Source organism: Coloeus monedula, assembly GCF_965178545.1.
Source record: "Coloeus monedula genome assembly, chromosome: 4".
NCBI lineage: Eukaryota > Metazoa > Chordata > Aves > Passeriformes > Corvidae > Coloeus > Coloeus monedula.
This window is the reverse complement of record NC_138784.1, coordinates 66882488-66898647: the sequence shown is the minus strand read 5'-3', so window position 1 is coordinate 66898647 and position 16160 is coordinate 66882488. Positions and strand designations below refer to the sequence as shown.

The 16160-nt window shown below is 37.5% G+C and overlaps 1 protein-coding gene across 4 annotated transcripts in view; it reads left to right on the top strand.

The window, feature by feature from the left end:
- The first annotated feature begins 334 nt into the window (after positions 1–334).
- Positions 335–16160, top strand: part of CACNA2D1 (calcium voltage-gated channel auxiliary subunit alpha2delta 1) — a 365472-nt gene continuing 349646 nt past the window's right edge. For 3 of the 4 annotated variants that reach the window (XM_082280237.1, XM_082280236.1, XM_082280238.1), the window contains exon 1: positions 336–983. In XM_082280237.1, coding sequence (XP_082136363.1) covers positions 889–983 — 95 coding nt within the window. In that variant the 5' untranslated portion in view covers positions 336–888. Of the gene's footprint in view, positions 984–16160 lie in introns of all 4 variants that reach the window. The other variant, XM_082280239.1, reaches the window with a different exon arrangement.

The following is a 16160-nucleotide window of genomic DNA, read 5'->3' as shown; positions in this document are numbered from 1 at the left end:
CGGGGGCCGGGCTGGCTCCGCGGGGCTGAGCGGCGCTGCTCCAGCCGGCCGCGGGGAGAGCGGCATTTATAGACACATCCATAAGATTTCTATTTAAATCGCAGCCCAGACTGGTGGCACAGGGCTGTGTGCGGCTGCTGCTGCTGCCGCCGCCGAGAGGGGAGGAGGGGGCTGGAATTAAAATAAGGCACGAAGCTGTTTTAAAAATAGCGTGCGGGCTGCGCGGAGCGGCGCGGGGCGGGGCGGGGCGGCGGCAGCGCGGCCCCGGGGCGGCCCGGCCGGGAGTTCCTGGGCGCCTTGTATGGAGCGCGGCCGCCGCAGGGCCCGGCGCCCGCCCCCGCTCCGCGCCCCGACTTTCCCCGCTGCCGGCAGGCAAGGCAGGAGCCGGCAGCGATCTGCGCGTCTCCAACTCTCTCCCCTGCTTCCCTCCTCTTCTTTCAGGAGCCGCCACCCCGCCTGCCTCTCTCCTCCTCTTTCTGCTCTGCAATCAGTGGAATAAATCAGGGAAGGACGCGCGCACACACACGCAGAGTAGGATCTGTTACAAAAGTAGCGCTGATGGCGGCGGATCAGATGAAGCTGGAGCTGCTGCTGGAGTAGCAGAGAGTGGAGTATCTCTCGCTCTCTCTCTTTTCTCTGTTTCGCCTCTTCCCCCACTCCACCCACAGATCTCCATCGTTTCTCCTCCTCCTCCTCCCCACCCTCGGCCGCGCTCCCGCTTCTCCGCGCATCTCTGGGCTGCGCCTCCTGCGAGGGGGCGGGTGAGGGGACCGGAGGAGGCTTTAAAGAACCACGGCCCCCCCGCACCGCCACATACACGATAATTGAATTTATTATTATTGCCGTCTCGCCGACTTGGGGAAGGGGGATCGATCTTCGATCAGGAAGATGGCTGCTGGCTGGCTGCTGGTCTTTAGCCTGACACTTTTCCAGTCCCTGGTGATGAACCACTCCTCGGAGGGACCCTTCCCCTCGGCCACCACGTAAGTCCCGTCAGGATCTGGGGGTCCGGGGCGGGGGCACGGCCGGGGCGGGGGCGCTCCTCGGCGCCAGGGACAGCGACAATACAAAGGGAAATCAAGTTAGACCGGGCGGAAAGTGGCGATCGGGGAAAACTGTAGGTTTTCGGCTTAGAAAAGAGTCAGGGTAGCAGAAGGTCCCGCCGGTGACGGCCGGCGGTGGGACTTTTGAGGTAAAGGCTCCGCCTGGGAATCCCGCTCCGGAGCGGCTCCCAAATAGACCCCGTCAGGTCATCCTTGCCGAGAAGAAAGTTTCGAGTTACACAGAGTCCGCCCCTTCCTCCCAACAGAGGTTATTCCAGCCTGGATGGAGTTTCAACACAGTTTACAAAAAACCCTGAAAACTTTCGCAATTTTAGTAAAAATCCAGGCAGAAGGCGGATTTCGTTGCCTTTCCGCGGCCGGCGTAAGAAGCGGGCAGGCGGGCATGGCTGGGAGTTCCGAGCCCGAGCTCCGGCTCCCTCCTGCCTGGCCCGGCTCCAGCGCACCCGCGGGGGCTCGGGGCTGCTGTGGGTCCGCGGGTGCGCACGCGTGGGTCCCGCCGGAGGGGCTCTCCCACGCTTAAAGCCACACAGCTGAGGAACTGTTTTCTTCAGCCTTGGCCTTGCAGATCGCTACTTCTCAGAAATACCTTCTCGAGAGCTGAAGGATGCTCGCGGTGCACGCAGCTCGGTGCCTTGCCTGGCCCTGAGATAGAAATCTTTAAAGCACTGCAGAATTATTAGCACGAAAGTGTTGCCCGGAGCAGTGCAAAGATCAAATAATAATGATGCAATAAAAGAAAGGCAAAAGGAAGCCAATGCATCATATTGAAGATTCGCCTACAGATAGGAGAAAAAAAAAAAAAAAAAAAAAAACACGACAAAGCACTATGTGATTGTGCTTTCTTCCTTTTCTTCTCTCTCACCTCATTATTTTTATATTCTTTTTGTTTGGTTGGCTTTTTGAAGCACTTACCTTGGTCCCCGAATCTGGGTTAAAGCTACCAGTAGGTAACTTTTAAGTGGATGACTCACTTTAATGCATTTTACATAAGAAAAACAGTGCTAATGGTAGTCTTTCCTTATTGTTTAACACCGGGTAGAATTTATTGGTGTCGTTCATCCTGGGCAGAAGGACGCGTTACAGTAATTACGAGCAATGCATTTTCACCAATTAGTACTGCTGGTAGGTTGTTATAATTGGATTCAGTTCTGAGTATCGGTTCCATTATGAAAGACTTAAAGGGATGCTCGCACTGTTAAATGAAAGGAATACAAAGATAAGTGTAGAATAACCACTTAATATCCTGATATATATAATAAGTTGAAAAAATACAGCCTTTCATTGTAGGGGAAATTGCCTTTTAAAATATTCTTGTGTTACAGTTTATAAAGATGTGCCATGTAGAAGCAAGTGTAGCAAAATACAAACCCAGGGCTTTTTAATTCATTGTTTTCTTGTGTTTGAGCTCCTGTATTTACGGTTTTTTGAGCTCCGGTATTTACGGTTTCTCACTGACCTTGTAGGTTAACATACACAACTAATTACAATTTATCTTTTATATGGATTTTTCTGAGTTTAAAAGAGAAAGAAGAATGGAACCCAGTGAAATTAAAAGAATACTATCTAAAAAGAATATGTAGAATTTCAAATTGAAGTCCAGATTGCTTTTTGACATAAGAATATGTGGTATTCTTTTAAAACTGGTTTTGTCTCCCTATCTATTTTTGCTAATTCCCTTTAGAATTTACTTTTATTGACAGTCATTATATTAGATTGAAGACAGTGAGACATATAACTTTAACTATACCTATATAAAGTAATTCAGAATATTATGTTAGTCATCAACATTTCCATGTCCTACACAATCTACTTGCGATTGGCTCTCTTTTTTTCTCATTGTTATTCCATTGAAATGTCATAGAAACAATCTATAGTGACTGTCCATCCTTCATAGTACTGTTTCCCCTTTGAAATGGAACCAAAGTGCAACAAGGCTTGGTTTGTTTAGAAGGCAGCACACAACAGGTTGATGCATGGAGAGCTGCTTAGCAAAAAGTAATGATGTAACAGGTGCAGGGGAACATTTTTTCTATTCTTTTTTTAAGACTTGACAGCAGTGTTTCATTTCCTACTAAAAATTACAAATGGGGAAGAACAAAGAGAAGTGACGCAAATGCTCTTAATGTAAAAGATATTATATATTAAGAATATTAAAAATAGGAATAAAAAAGCCACGGGAGAGGAGAATAAAGGAAGGAAAGGATATGAATAATTGAAGAACTGGAGGTTTGCTGATATTATGTACTTAGCTACCTGCTTTCTCCCCATTATTTTCAACCTCTTTTTTCTCTTAGTTAAAAAGTTGGTCTGAGGAAGCAGGATTTCCCAGCTGTTGTGTGAAAAATGTGCATATTCAGGGCTATAGAGTATATGATTTCTTCAACCACTCATTATTGTGCAATCACTTTTCTTGCAGTCATCTGTTTCTTCTGCATTAATAAATATTTTACATGTACTTTTACTAAAACATTCAGAAGTCCCTATCACCAATACAATAATATACAAGCATGTAGTATTCTTAGCAAGAAATGCTGCACGTTTATGCAATACCTGTTTGATAGAATCTCAGTTTTTTTTTTTTTTAATTTTAATTCTCTGATAAGGCAAAAAAACCCTGATATATTTACACAGCAAAATATAGAGAATTTCAGGTGAAGGTTTGTGTTTTATGAAATGGTAGCATTAATTTTTCATTGAAAATCTGATCAGGTGATATTGCATTCCTTGCTTCCAGTGTTGAAATATTTCACGGCAAATAGTGATGACTTTCCTTTAATAAACAATTTAAGTATAGTAGTAATTGTGTCTTGATCTGAGCTATCAGGCTTAGCTGCTGATTGATGCATATTGCATTCCATTTAAATATATTAATTGTGTCATGTATTAGGGATCTGTCTGTTGGTGCAAGATACCACGTTCTTACTTTTAACACAGCAAATCCAAGTCCTTCAATTACACATGCAACGCAGCAGATATTTTGCACTTAGATGAGGATATTGTATACAGTACTCCTGGCACTATAACCACACTACTGCTATCACAGTATGCAAAGCACTTCTTTCTTTGTAGCCATATATATTCACATCTGTACAGACTTCAGAAAAAAAATTCTATTAAATATACAAGGTTTGTATGTTTCCTGATAATGGTAGCAGAAAACTCCATTTATTTCTGTTTCTCTATACCGCATGAAGACAGACTTGAGTTTAAGTATACCTTGTAATTCCTAAGTATCTTTTTGGCACAGCATGTGTTGATATTGTTGCTCGTAGTAATGTACTACATAAAGATACAACTTCTCCTTTCTGACAATAAACCTGTTTGTACTGATTAAAAAAGAAACAAACAAACAAACAAAACATATTTTAATTTTTTTAAACCTACAGATGAAGCCTTTCAAAATCAATGGGACTGTTTCTGTAATTACTACATAATTGTGGATATATCTTAATGTCTGTTCTTTTTATTCCCCCCCCCCCCAAGTTTCCTCTGCCACTCCTTTTCTGTCTTTCCTTTATCTTTTAACATTTTTTCCTCCTCAGTCACTTGTTCTGTATGTATGTATTACATTATATATTATATTCAAGACAGATCTGCCACTTAGATAAATTGGTGTAAAACATCGGTGGATAAAAATATAAAAAAGATAAAAATAGTATACATAGGAATGTATATCTATATGTATGCAGACAGGACATTTTTAGAAAAGAAGTTGTGTATTCCCATTTTTTACTTGCATGAATCATCTTTACTGTTTTGGTGTCATTAGGACAACTCAGGGAAGTCTATATGAGTCATATGAATTAGGGCTTTTACAACTGGGACATTCGTATTTTTGGCTTCTGCACATGGACCTAACAAGTGTAGGTCCTGCTGAGAATGTGGCTGGGCTTGGTACTCAGCATCACTTTCTGTATGGCACCAGTGACCAAAGGTAGATAGATGACATTTATGATGTTTTCTTTTCAGCTGTTTCTACTGTCAGACTTAGGGATTTTGACACCTCTCATATGCGTAAAATCCCATTTATAGCTTAAAGTCTGTGATAGAAGTATGTCAGTTTAACTGCTGATGTTAATTAGAAAAGACTACTGTATTAATAGATTATAAAATAGCAGACTCTTTCTCATTTGAATTTTTTCTTTTCTTAACCTATTTAAAAATATTCACTATTAGGAAAAAAATAAAGTACTAAAGTGTACCTTCATATCAGTGAATTTGAAAGAGAGCCAAAAGATGTAATCTACTTAGAATCAGGGAAGTGCAATATCACCTCTTAGTGTTTTCTCAGCAGCACATGTCTAAATGCTGAGCATTATGCAAGATGTTTAAACCACTGATATTTTAAAGAGTGTTGCTCCATTCCATTCTTCTAGTGGAAACATACTTAGAATAAATGTGAGACAGCTTGTTGATTGGTGGTGTTTATTTTGGTGTTTTGGTGGGATTTTTTTGATTGTGTGGTGGGGGGGGTTGTTGTTATTATTTTTTTTTAATGTCCCTGTACATGTGGTGATGATAAATGCAAATTATTTGAATTTACAAAACATTTTTCTGTTTTACATATTTTATGATGTAAATTCTGAATGGACATTTTTTTTTATTTGTTTCCCTCCTGGGTATTTATGCTGAAGCCTCAGAATTTACAAATTCTATAGATTTACATTTTATTGAGTATGAAAATTCAGCTGAAAACATCAAAATAGATACTAATCATAAAAGATGAAATTTCATTGAAATAAATCAGCATTGTAGAGGTTCTTGCCATCTTTCGTTTTGCAGTGATGCTATTTTCAGAACTGCATTGCTCATACCCTGCAAAATGACTTTATCCAAGAATTCAGCTGCTAGAAAGAGAGCTGGAGCTTGGCAGCACATTAGCCTGAAATGTATTCATTGTTAAATAGAAGGCCTGTTGTAGAGATCTTAAAAATATTTATCTAGCAGAGTATTTGAAATTGATGGAAGCATGGTCAAATTCTTTCTGCTTTAATGTTTTGTAACAAAGGAACAACCCAGACTCTAGCTGCCCACTGGTAACTGACATGTTTGTGCCTTGATCCTTTCTTGCCTTCTTCGAGAATCCCATATCCAAGGTAGTATCTTCTAGACCAATGTTTGACTTAAAACTCTGTACGATAGGGATTGCAGTTTAGAAGCATTTTAGTAGAGAAGAATGACTCATTCTCTCTGTTGCTGACCATAGCTGAAGTAGAATTGAGCCCCAGACTCTTTTGTACTTCTTTGCAGCAGTACCCGGGCTTTTGATTCCCTATGCTTAAGCTGCATGTTGTGTTTAGAGTGCTTATAAACACCTTTGTGACAAAAGGTTATATTTTTGATGGCAGAAAATGTTGTTTTCTAGTGCCTTGTTAACAAATTTCCTTGAATAGAAGAAAAGATTTACCAGAAAACAACACTGGAATAAAATTACTGGACCATAGCTACAATTTGGTAAAGCCAGATGCCATAATTAATTTTTGTCTTTTAAAAATGCCGAATCAGACTTCTTGATATAAAGAATGACATCTCAGTGTCCTCAGTGTTCTGGTAAAGAAAAACATAGCTAGCGCCTTGAAAATGCACAGAAAATAAGAAGTACAAAACAATAATTGCATTTGTGTCCCCAGCCCTGGGCAGCGCATGTGTGTTCTGTCTTAGATCACTCTTAGCCCATTCCTGCATCAGCTTTTCATTCCCCCTACAGCTGCTGCAGGACAGGTATCAATGTATACTTAAATGATTTGCATTTGAAATTACAGCTCTGATTTATCTGTCTTACTGAATCTATTAAAGAGCCTGATCCCACTCAACTTTCCTCAAATATGCATAGGGCAATGCTCTGTTCTGTAGGTTCAGACCAAGAGCCAAATTTTGCATCAGTTGTGCCATTGCCTACTGTAGCAAATTGGTCATTGCTGTTAGGGGGAGTTATGATTCTTCTTGCCCTCCTGATTTCCAATAGAAAAGAGAACTGGATTCAATATTGTTTGCAGAATATGACTTTTATATTACACGGTGCTGTGGAATGCACGCAGTAGTGCTGCAGGAGTGGCTCACCTTTAAGTTGGAAATATATAACACTGATAGTGAAATTACTGTCAACTGCACTTCTACTTCAGTAATGTTCATGGATTGTATATTCTCAATTTAGGGCCAGACTCTGCTGCTTATACCCTGGAATGAATAAAGTTCCATTGATACTCTCAGAAGAATCTGTGCAAGAGTGAAGATTTTCAAAATACACTTCAGCACTTTTTAATAACTAAATTTAATGGCATGTGCCTGCAGCTATTCAGCTGAAGAGGGATTTTTGTTTTCCTTCTCCACTGCTTTCCAAACTATTTTTTGACCTACTCTGCTTCTAAGCAAACTCAGTGTTTCACATCTTCCTTCCTTTCATCCTTCCTTCCAGACTTAGTAAGTTTTCAGGGTGAAACGTAAGATAGACTCTCTCTTTCACAGCCACCCTGTGACAAGAATATGGCTCGCTGTTTGTGAATGTTACACTAATGATGGCAGGGATAGGACCATGGTTTTTGCTTATGTCCCTCCTTACAAGACCTTTCTCTGCATGCCAACAGCAAACTGATGACAAAGAGTGAATTTCTGTTCCTTGTATAGTTTTTCCTATTTATTTACAAAGTTTCTAACAAGTTTATGAAAATGATTGACATTATTTTGCATCAACAAATCAGCAAGCTTTTGCAGATAATTACAGTAATTCAAAATCAGTCTTTTTTTTAAATCTGAGGCAGGCCTGAAATAACCATGGAATGTGAATGTGAAGTTGTAATATTGCTGACTATTACAAAAAATGATTTATTTGATTTTCACCCTCCTTAAATTACATTCTCAATCCCTCTCATTTTAGAGTTGGGTAGGGTAACTATAGTCTGATTTTGTAACAGATATTCTACATAGTGATTTAAAAAAATTTCTTTTTAAAATTTTCCTTTGTTTCTCCAGGACCATGAATATTCAGCCAGAAATGCAGAAATAAGATTAAAAAAAAAAAAAAGTCCTATGGACCATATGAACTAAGAATAATTTTTGCACAGCCTTTATTAGATGTGACATGGATGTAGTGTAACATTGGATTAGTGGTCCTTTTTTCAGCATAAAATGCTTCAGTTCAAATCTGTGAGCAAAGTCTCTCAAATTTATTCATTATAATAAAATCTTATTCACTTTTGACATGATTTGAGAAGTAAATAAGAACACAAAGGAGTTGCTGAGTCCACAGTCTAGTTTTTGTAGGAATCAGGTGATAAATTTTGTTAATTTTTATTTAAAAGAGAAAAGCTAGACTTGATTCATCCAAACAGTATTTGAACTGAAGTGCTCCTATTGTCCCTGTTGAGGTTCCCACCAGACTGGTCTAGAAGCTTAAAATGTTCCCCAGTGATATCTCTCCTGCCCTTATCTTTACTGGGATTTTTATTATATTGTGATAGCGTGGAATAAATATTCGTTCAGGTAGGCATAAAAATAAAGTTACAAAAGTTCTGTGGCTAAGGGTGGTGCCAGTTCTAAAATGTAAATCAAGTCATGCCACTTTTCTCAATTGTCATTATTAATACCGTGCTGTGTTTTTATTTATACACTAAGGTGGTCTTAAAGAAGTAAAAGGGAAGTTTTGTTCATTCTTGAAATGAGCAGAAATTTGCCACACTAGGTATATGTTGACTCTTGATCAGAAATTCAGACCTTTTCTATAGGAGGGAACTGAGTCACAGGAGCTGTTCTGTCGAAGATTATTGAAGTCTGGAATGGATGAATTGTGTTATCAACGCTGCAGGAAGGAGAGGAGTAATGAAAAAGAGATGACAGGAAGTGTGAATTACAAAGTTAGGGTTCTTACTATTCCTTCCCTTGACTCTTACAGGTCACTCCTGCACACATAGATCCAATGTCCCATGGGACCAGTCAAAGTGTGGAGGGTTAAGTACAGCAGTCCACTAAAAGGCAAATTTTAGTTAATAATGTTCTGATGTGGACTAGAGGTGATAAAAATGGTTTATTTTGTAAATGGGTAAATGAAGCCCCACAGTAATCATTTTCCCCCAGTGTGGATTGGGGTAGTCTATTTGTTAGAAGTCTTGTGGATCCTAAATACAACCCTATACTGGGAGTCAATGCTCTTTATTTGGGGAATGCTCTGCCCTTAAAACTATGTTTTATGAGTTTATTCCAGAAATGTGGTGGCTTCTCATGCAGATGTTAATGCAGAAGTTCCTTTTTTTCTGCAGTGTATGGCAGTTTTCTTACAATTTATTTAAGTAGAATAAAATATAATACATAATAATATACTTACCAATGTAAGTAGAGTAATTTCTGCAGATATTATTGAACATCCATTTTTTCTGTTAGCCTCACTTGTAATTTTATTATTTTTGTGTATGGGTGTAAAAAGTGCTTTAGATTTTTTTTGAAGACAGGTCAAAGTGAAGAATAATTCATGTAGAGACAGAAACTAAATGTAGTGAGCAATGAACCTTCTTGCACCCTCATCATCTGTGGAAAGTATCCTGCATTACGTTGATTAGCTGTGTGTGTGTTTCATAATGCAGGAAGTATTTCAGTATTTCTTGATCTGAGACTTTTCTCAGAAATTAATTCAGTGGCACCAGTTTTGGAAAAAAAAAAAAGAAAAAAAAAAGAAAAAAAAAGAGGCAGTAGACTCTGTAATTTACCTTTATTTAATCACAAATATTCTTATTTTGTTTTCTACAATGTACATCCGGAATTGTGTGTACCGTTGCTGAGTTTTTTATCATTAAATGCCTCTCTTTATTGTTATCTGCCTTGCTTTAACTACCTTGCCTTATTTCTCAAGTTTTGTACCTAGTTTTCTATATTAATTTCTCTCAGTAAAGTGGGAAACTTCAGTGTCTTACCATTTAGTCAGGCAAGGGTTTATTGTCAAGATTAATTTGTTAGCTAATGCCTCTAAAGCCTTCTGTAGTTGAAAAGTGTTGTTAAGCTGTTAAGCCTAATTTATTAAGATGTGTGTTTGCTATATTCCCACTTTGCCTCAGAAACTTGCATGACCAAATCTTTCCTAGATGGATGATACCTCTGGTTTACCTGGTTCTCAAAGTGGTTTCTTAATAGAATCTTTTTAGAAAAGGTACCATTATATCTGCTTCTTTTGGTAACTTGTGATCTGGGGATCTGGAAGAAATTAATCTCCACGATCTGTACTTCTTGGATGTACACAGATTGCAAAACATAAGTTTAACAGCATTTTTAGAAACTAACAGGAGTCAGCAAAAATCAGCAGACAGTATCATGAAGAGAAGCCAGTATGTGACTCATGCCTACGCCACACACTCGTTGCACTCCTTTGCCAGTCGTGCCAATTCCTTTTCCACTGTGGAAAGCACTGGGAGCTGTGGATCTGGGGACCTTCTGAAATTTGTACTCTGAATATTTTGTACTTGAAAAAGAGACAATGGTTAGATAGAAAACTAGCCAAGGGCTCATGACACGAGTTCATTAACATGATCTGTTGCTTCTTTTGCAGCACAGGTTACTGCTGGTTTTATTCCATTTCTAAAATGGGAATGACACCCAAATTGTCATCCTGCTTGAATCAATGTGTTTAATAATGCAAGGTGTCCTGTTTCTATAAGAAAGATGGTAAGAAAAGTACATATTTTTTTCTGTTTACAGATTAGTAGCATGCCTATGACGATCACCAGCAACCGCTAATTACCTGACAATCACCAAGACTCTTCAGATTTCAAGCAGGATTAACATAGTTTTCATAGCAATTATTTTTGTTTGCTACAGACAGTAGCAATAGAAGTGTAGCCCCTTTATTATTCTTTTTTTGTTGTCATTGTTATTTATCAAGGCACTTTTTTCCTTAGCATCTTCTTGATTAAATTTTTTATCTGCTGTGAACATATTTTAGATTATGTGGTAGATATATAAGCTGGGAGAGAATCACTAATATGTGCAGGAACATGTCTTAAGGAGATTTCGGCATAATATACACACGGGGAAAAGGTTTGTGGTAATTGAAGGCAGAATGTGGTCTCTTTTGACTGATTAGAAATACATGAGGGATTTGTGCATGACTAAGAGTATGTCTAGGATACACTCTAAATGTCTTTGGAAATGGTCGGGTACCCAATTTCATCCTTCTTTGCACCAGTGTAATTTCAGCATAATGAATATCAGTCCTGTATCATTTAAATCCTGAGTGCAAAGATGAATCCACATAAAATAATTTCTGATTAAACACATACAGGTTTCATTGCAACAGAATGAGTCATCACTGTCAAGGCCTGATTGTGAAAATTACATAAAATAAAATGTAATACATGATTATATTAGGCTTTGAAGAGGGGAATTGTGAGATATCTCAAGGAAACCATGTGTGATATCAGATGTGGTCATTTGTCTTCCTTTTAAATTATAAGCTCTGACACCACTTCATTGTCTGTGCCCCACTGAGCAAGTGTCCATGTAAGAAAGAAGTTCTTAATGTGCTGGAAGGCACTGAAAAATGTTCCCCCAGATTAGGAACAAACACGATTTTATTACCTAAAATTGTGGAATTGTAAGGAAGAAACACTTTCCTTTTCAAGGTACAGCAATATCTAGTAGTGTGGCGGCTAACTCTAAGTGGCTTTCATGAATGTACATTTTTGTAGTTTTATTTTTGCTTTTAGTTTTTTTCTTCTTAAGCAATTAGTTCTAGACCTTAATTTGGAAGGGTAGAAATTATAGAAGTAATTTAATTTAACCCCTCATTATGCACAACCAAGTAATTCATTAATCTTTGGGTATGAAGTCTTGATTTTTCTGGTAATTAGAATTAAAATCAGCAAGAAATTTACAGACAAACTTTATATTTGTTTTCAGTGAAGCTGGATTTACTCTGAGAGATTATATTGATGCTTTATGGGGACATAAGGTAAAATTCTGATATGATAGCTGCTTTGCTAATAGAAGCAAAAGCCAGTGTCTACTCATCTTATATATATATATGTTCCTTGTATAGATACACTCTCCCAGTCTGCAAAATTAGGATTGAAAACACCCATCACTTCCTTGCATGGATGGTGAGAGTTTCAGTTAACAAATGACCATACAGAATTTTGCAGTGGATGTATGGAACTATAATTTGCTTGCAGGTACTTTGTTGATCGCATTTTTTCCTTTCATAACTCCATTTATTGATAGAAAAAAGTACTTTTATAGCCTGTGAGGTAGTCTTGCACAAACTAGACTAGTAGTCATGCTCAGTTGCTCTTGTAGGTATCCATGCTTCTACAAACACTTTATGTATTCGTCAGTGATGCTTTCCACATTGCAAATACAAGTTAAACATTGATGATTAAATCTTTTGTTCCGCACATCTCATTAACTGGGGGTCTATATCTTTTTGGTGAATAGTATTCTACTCAACAATTGTCCCATTACTCTCTGTGGGAATAATGTGTTTCTAGAATAAAGTGATGATCAATGTTTTAAAAAATCTATTAGAAAAACTTTTCAAAAAAGTAAAAAGTAAGTTATGCTATTTCAAAGCTTAAACCCTTGAAAACTAGAAATAGCAAGATAAGAAACTGCCTTACGCCTTAAATTGTTTTCCTTATAATATCTTCATTGTGATCCTGTCTTCAGTTACAAAACCAAAATTTTTTTCTGCTGGAAACACCTTTCATTGAGAATGTTACTCAAAATGCAACCCCACTCTAGGAGTGGTGTATTTTGTAGATAATATTGGCAAGGATGAAAATGAGATACTTTGTCTCTAGCAATGTAAAACTAGTATTAGTTGCCATTACATGGAGAGAGTGTAAAAGCATCTGCCTTTGGGGATTAAAAGTAATTTATTAGCCAAAGCTATTCTCTGAACCCAAAAGCTATGATAAAGATATCCTATTCAAAGATGTGTTTTGAGATGTTTGGATTTTTTTATCGCTAGGATCTCGTTTCACTGCAGAAAGAGAGATCACTGGTTGATGCCATGTTTTTTATGCTGTGCGACTTCAATAATTAGTACTACAGTCTCTCTGTGGGCAGGAATTATTTTCTAGCTGGGATTTTTCCTGAAAACTAACAAACAGGAAATATCAGCAATATACCAGAGAAGTACTGACTGTTCTAGTTGCCCACATGGTTGAAAAAAAATCAAGCTTCTTGTGTGTCTATCTCCACATTTAATTGTGTGGTGATTTGTAAGCAACCATAACCAAATTTAAGAGATTTCAATACTTTACATTTTAGATTTCTGGTGTACAGATCCAAATTTCCTACACTGATACTTAGGGATGTGTATTTGGATCAAAATTTCTCAAGGCTTCCTTAATGGCCAAAAAGGTAACCTGCACACCAGGATCATATGCAATATCACTCAAAGACTGCATAAAATAAAGAAGTTCTTCATTTCTTATAATGAAAGTTTCCTACAATGTCTGCAAAGTAATAAATTAAATAATTTTTTACTTAAAAAACCAAAATCTAAAGAGAAAAACCCAACAAAAAACCCCACAAAACTTGCAGTATTTAAAATGTGTTTTACTCCAAAGTTCTTAAACAAATATTTGGTAGGCAAATCTAGGCTGCATGAGGTACACAGTTTTGTTTGTTTCTGTGAAATAGAGCTTTAATTCAACAGTAATTTAGATAGATTCAGTTTGTGGTTTGTTACTATGTGATTTGACACAGACGCACACTCTCCATGCAACATTTCTTTCACCTGGGAAAATTAGATAATGAACTAATGAAGGTTTTCTTGGCTGATAATGCTGTCTGTTTTCAGAGCCCAGCAATTACACAATCTTTTAGCACTCAATGTCTATCTAAACAAAATCAATGCAAAAATAAGGGCTATTTACAGTGAAGTGTCATTATTTTATAATGTTTGGGTAGTTCTCTGAGAGTCTGAAATGATATTGAAATGATACAGTAAAAAAAAAATCTGAGGAGCTTTAAAGCCAGCAGTCTAATGGCCACCTGATTTTTCTATCAGCTCAAATAATTCATCACTACTTGTCTGCCTCCATACAAATGTAATGTTTATCATTGCTACTTACCTTTTCTTTTTAGAAAAGCTCAATTCTATACATCTCAAAACTAGACTTGATTTGAATTTACATGCTTTCAAAGTTGTAAGTTGAGACTGGATTGAAGCTTCCAAACCATTTATTTACAATAATACAGGAGTTTTGCGGCCTGTTTTTTTTTTTTTTTTTTTTTTTATTCTTACCCAGTTTTCTCCTTCATCAGTGAATTCTTCAAAAGGGCATGGAGAATTCCTTGGACAATTTTTTGTAATATACTGTGTAAGTGCTGATTTTTGCTATTACGTACCAAAGCAGAATAAAGCTGAATTCTTATTGCCATTAAAATTATGGTAAAGATGAAGGCATATTCAGGCTATCAGCTACTTCACTTTAGCCTGCAAATTAAGGTAAGGAAAATTCAGATTAAATATACAAAATGCCTTGATATTACAACTAAGTATCTTGTGGGTCCATTCTCTAAAAGCTGTCATGGTGCTTTTGAAATGTTAAGCTTCTAAATTTGTACTGAAGAGAAATCTGAAAGAGCAAAAGCTCTCTTCTGTATTACTTTGGAGCTGGACAGACTTTTTCCATTTCCCAACTTTTTTATTTTCAACTGTTACATTTTTAAAAAGAAAAAAAAAGACAAAAACCTTGCAATTTTTCAGTTCACTTAAAAGGTACGAACCGGGTTAAACCATTAAAACATATAACCACATTACCACAGTACAAGTATGGAATGGTGTCATAATATGAGATGAAATAAAATATTTCTACTATAGGCTTTCTTTTTTTTTTGATCAAGTACTGAATTAGCTACTTGATCTAAAGAAATTGTTACTAAATTACTCTGATAAAACATATTCCCTGGAAACATTTCAGGTCAGTTTGGACAGGGCTCTGTGCAACCTGATCTAGTTAAAGATGTCCCTGCCCATTGCAGGGAATTCGACTAGATGACCTTTAAAAGTTCCTTATGACCCAAACTGTTTTATGATTCTATCTGTTTTTACAGTATTTCTGAATTCTTCTTTTAGTAGAATATCTGTGAATTGTTTTAAAGGCTTCTAGATGTTATCTTTTTTGCCAGTCTACTCCAGAGAAGCATGGTGATGTTGACTAGCTTTCACTTCTGTCTTAGGTAATACCTTTTAATGATATTAAGTTTGACCTTTTCTGTTCTCATGCAGTGGAAAAAAATAATGCTAAATCTCCATGGAAATGGTCTGTAATCCCTGTTTTCTGAGTGGTGGTAAAAGAATTTAAAAAATTCATAGAAATAGAATATAATCTGTTGCATCATTTTTTATATCTGTGATGCATTTCTGGATCTGTTTTCTAATATGGCTGAATCTGTTGTGTACAATTCAGTGTGACCTATGTGAACGAAGTATGTCAGGCTAGGTCAGTGAGTTTTCCTGTGTACACATCTCAAACAGCAGCACTGCATGCATCATGGAAGTGTATCTCTGTTCTTATGAACAATGCTTGAAATCTCCAAACAAGGAACAGTTCCCGTATCACTACAGATTCTTTGTGACGGAAACTTATCAGAAGGAGGCAGAGATCCTTAGACAGAAGGTTTGTCAGGGAAACAGCATCCCTAGTAATGATAAAGCAATATATTTTATGTCTCCTAAGGGTTTTCCCTAATAATACCTGTAGGGGAATAAGTAATGGCAGGGGTAACGTTATGTATACTAATGTGTGTGCACCTCTAAGATGATGCAGACAGTCACATCTTTCTATATTTTTTTCTCCTATGTGTTCATTGTAGTTATCAATATAGGAGAGACGTGGCTTAGTACCCAGGAGAATGGTATCATATCTGTCATAGATGACACCATTAGTGACAGGAAGGACAGAGCGGTAGTTTGCCCAATATTTACTACAGTGCTCTTAGTGCTTTGTAAATGGATGTTGTCACCATTTAGGACTTCATAAAACTTAATAAATCTCTCTCTTTGCATTCTTATCCTGCAGTTGTCTTTGCATGTGAATATTTCTGAACAGTGAAGCTGTGCGACAGATAGGAAAATAATATTTGTAGGACTGGGCACAGCTAATT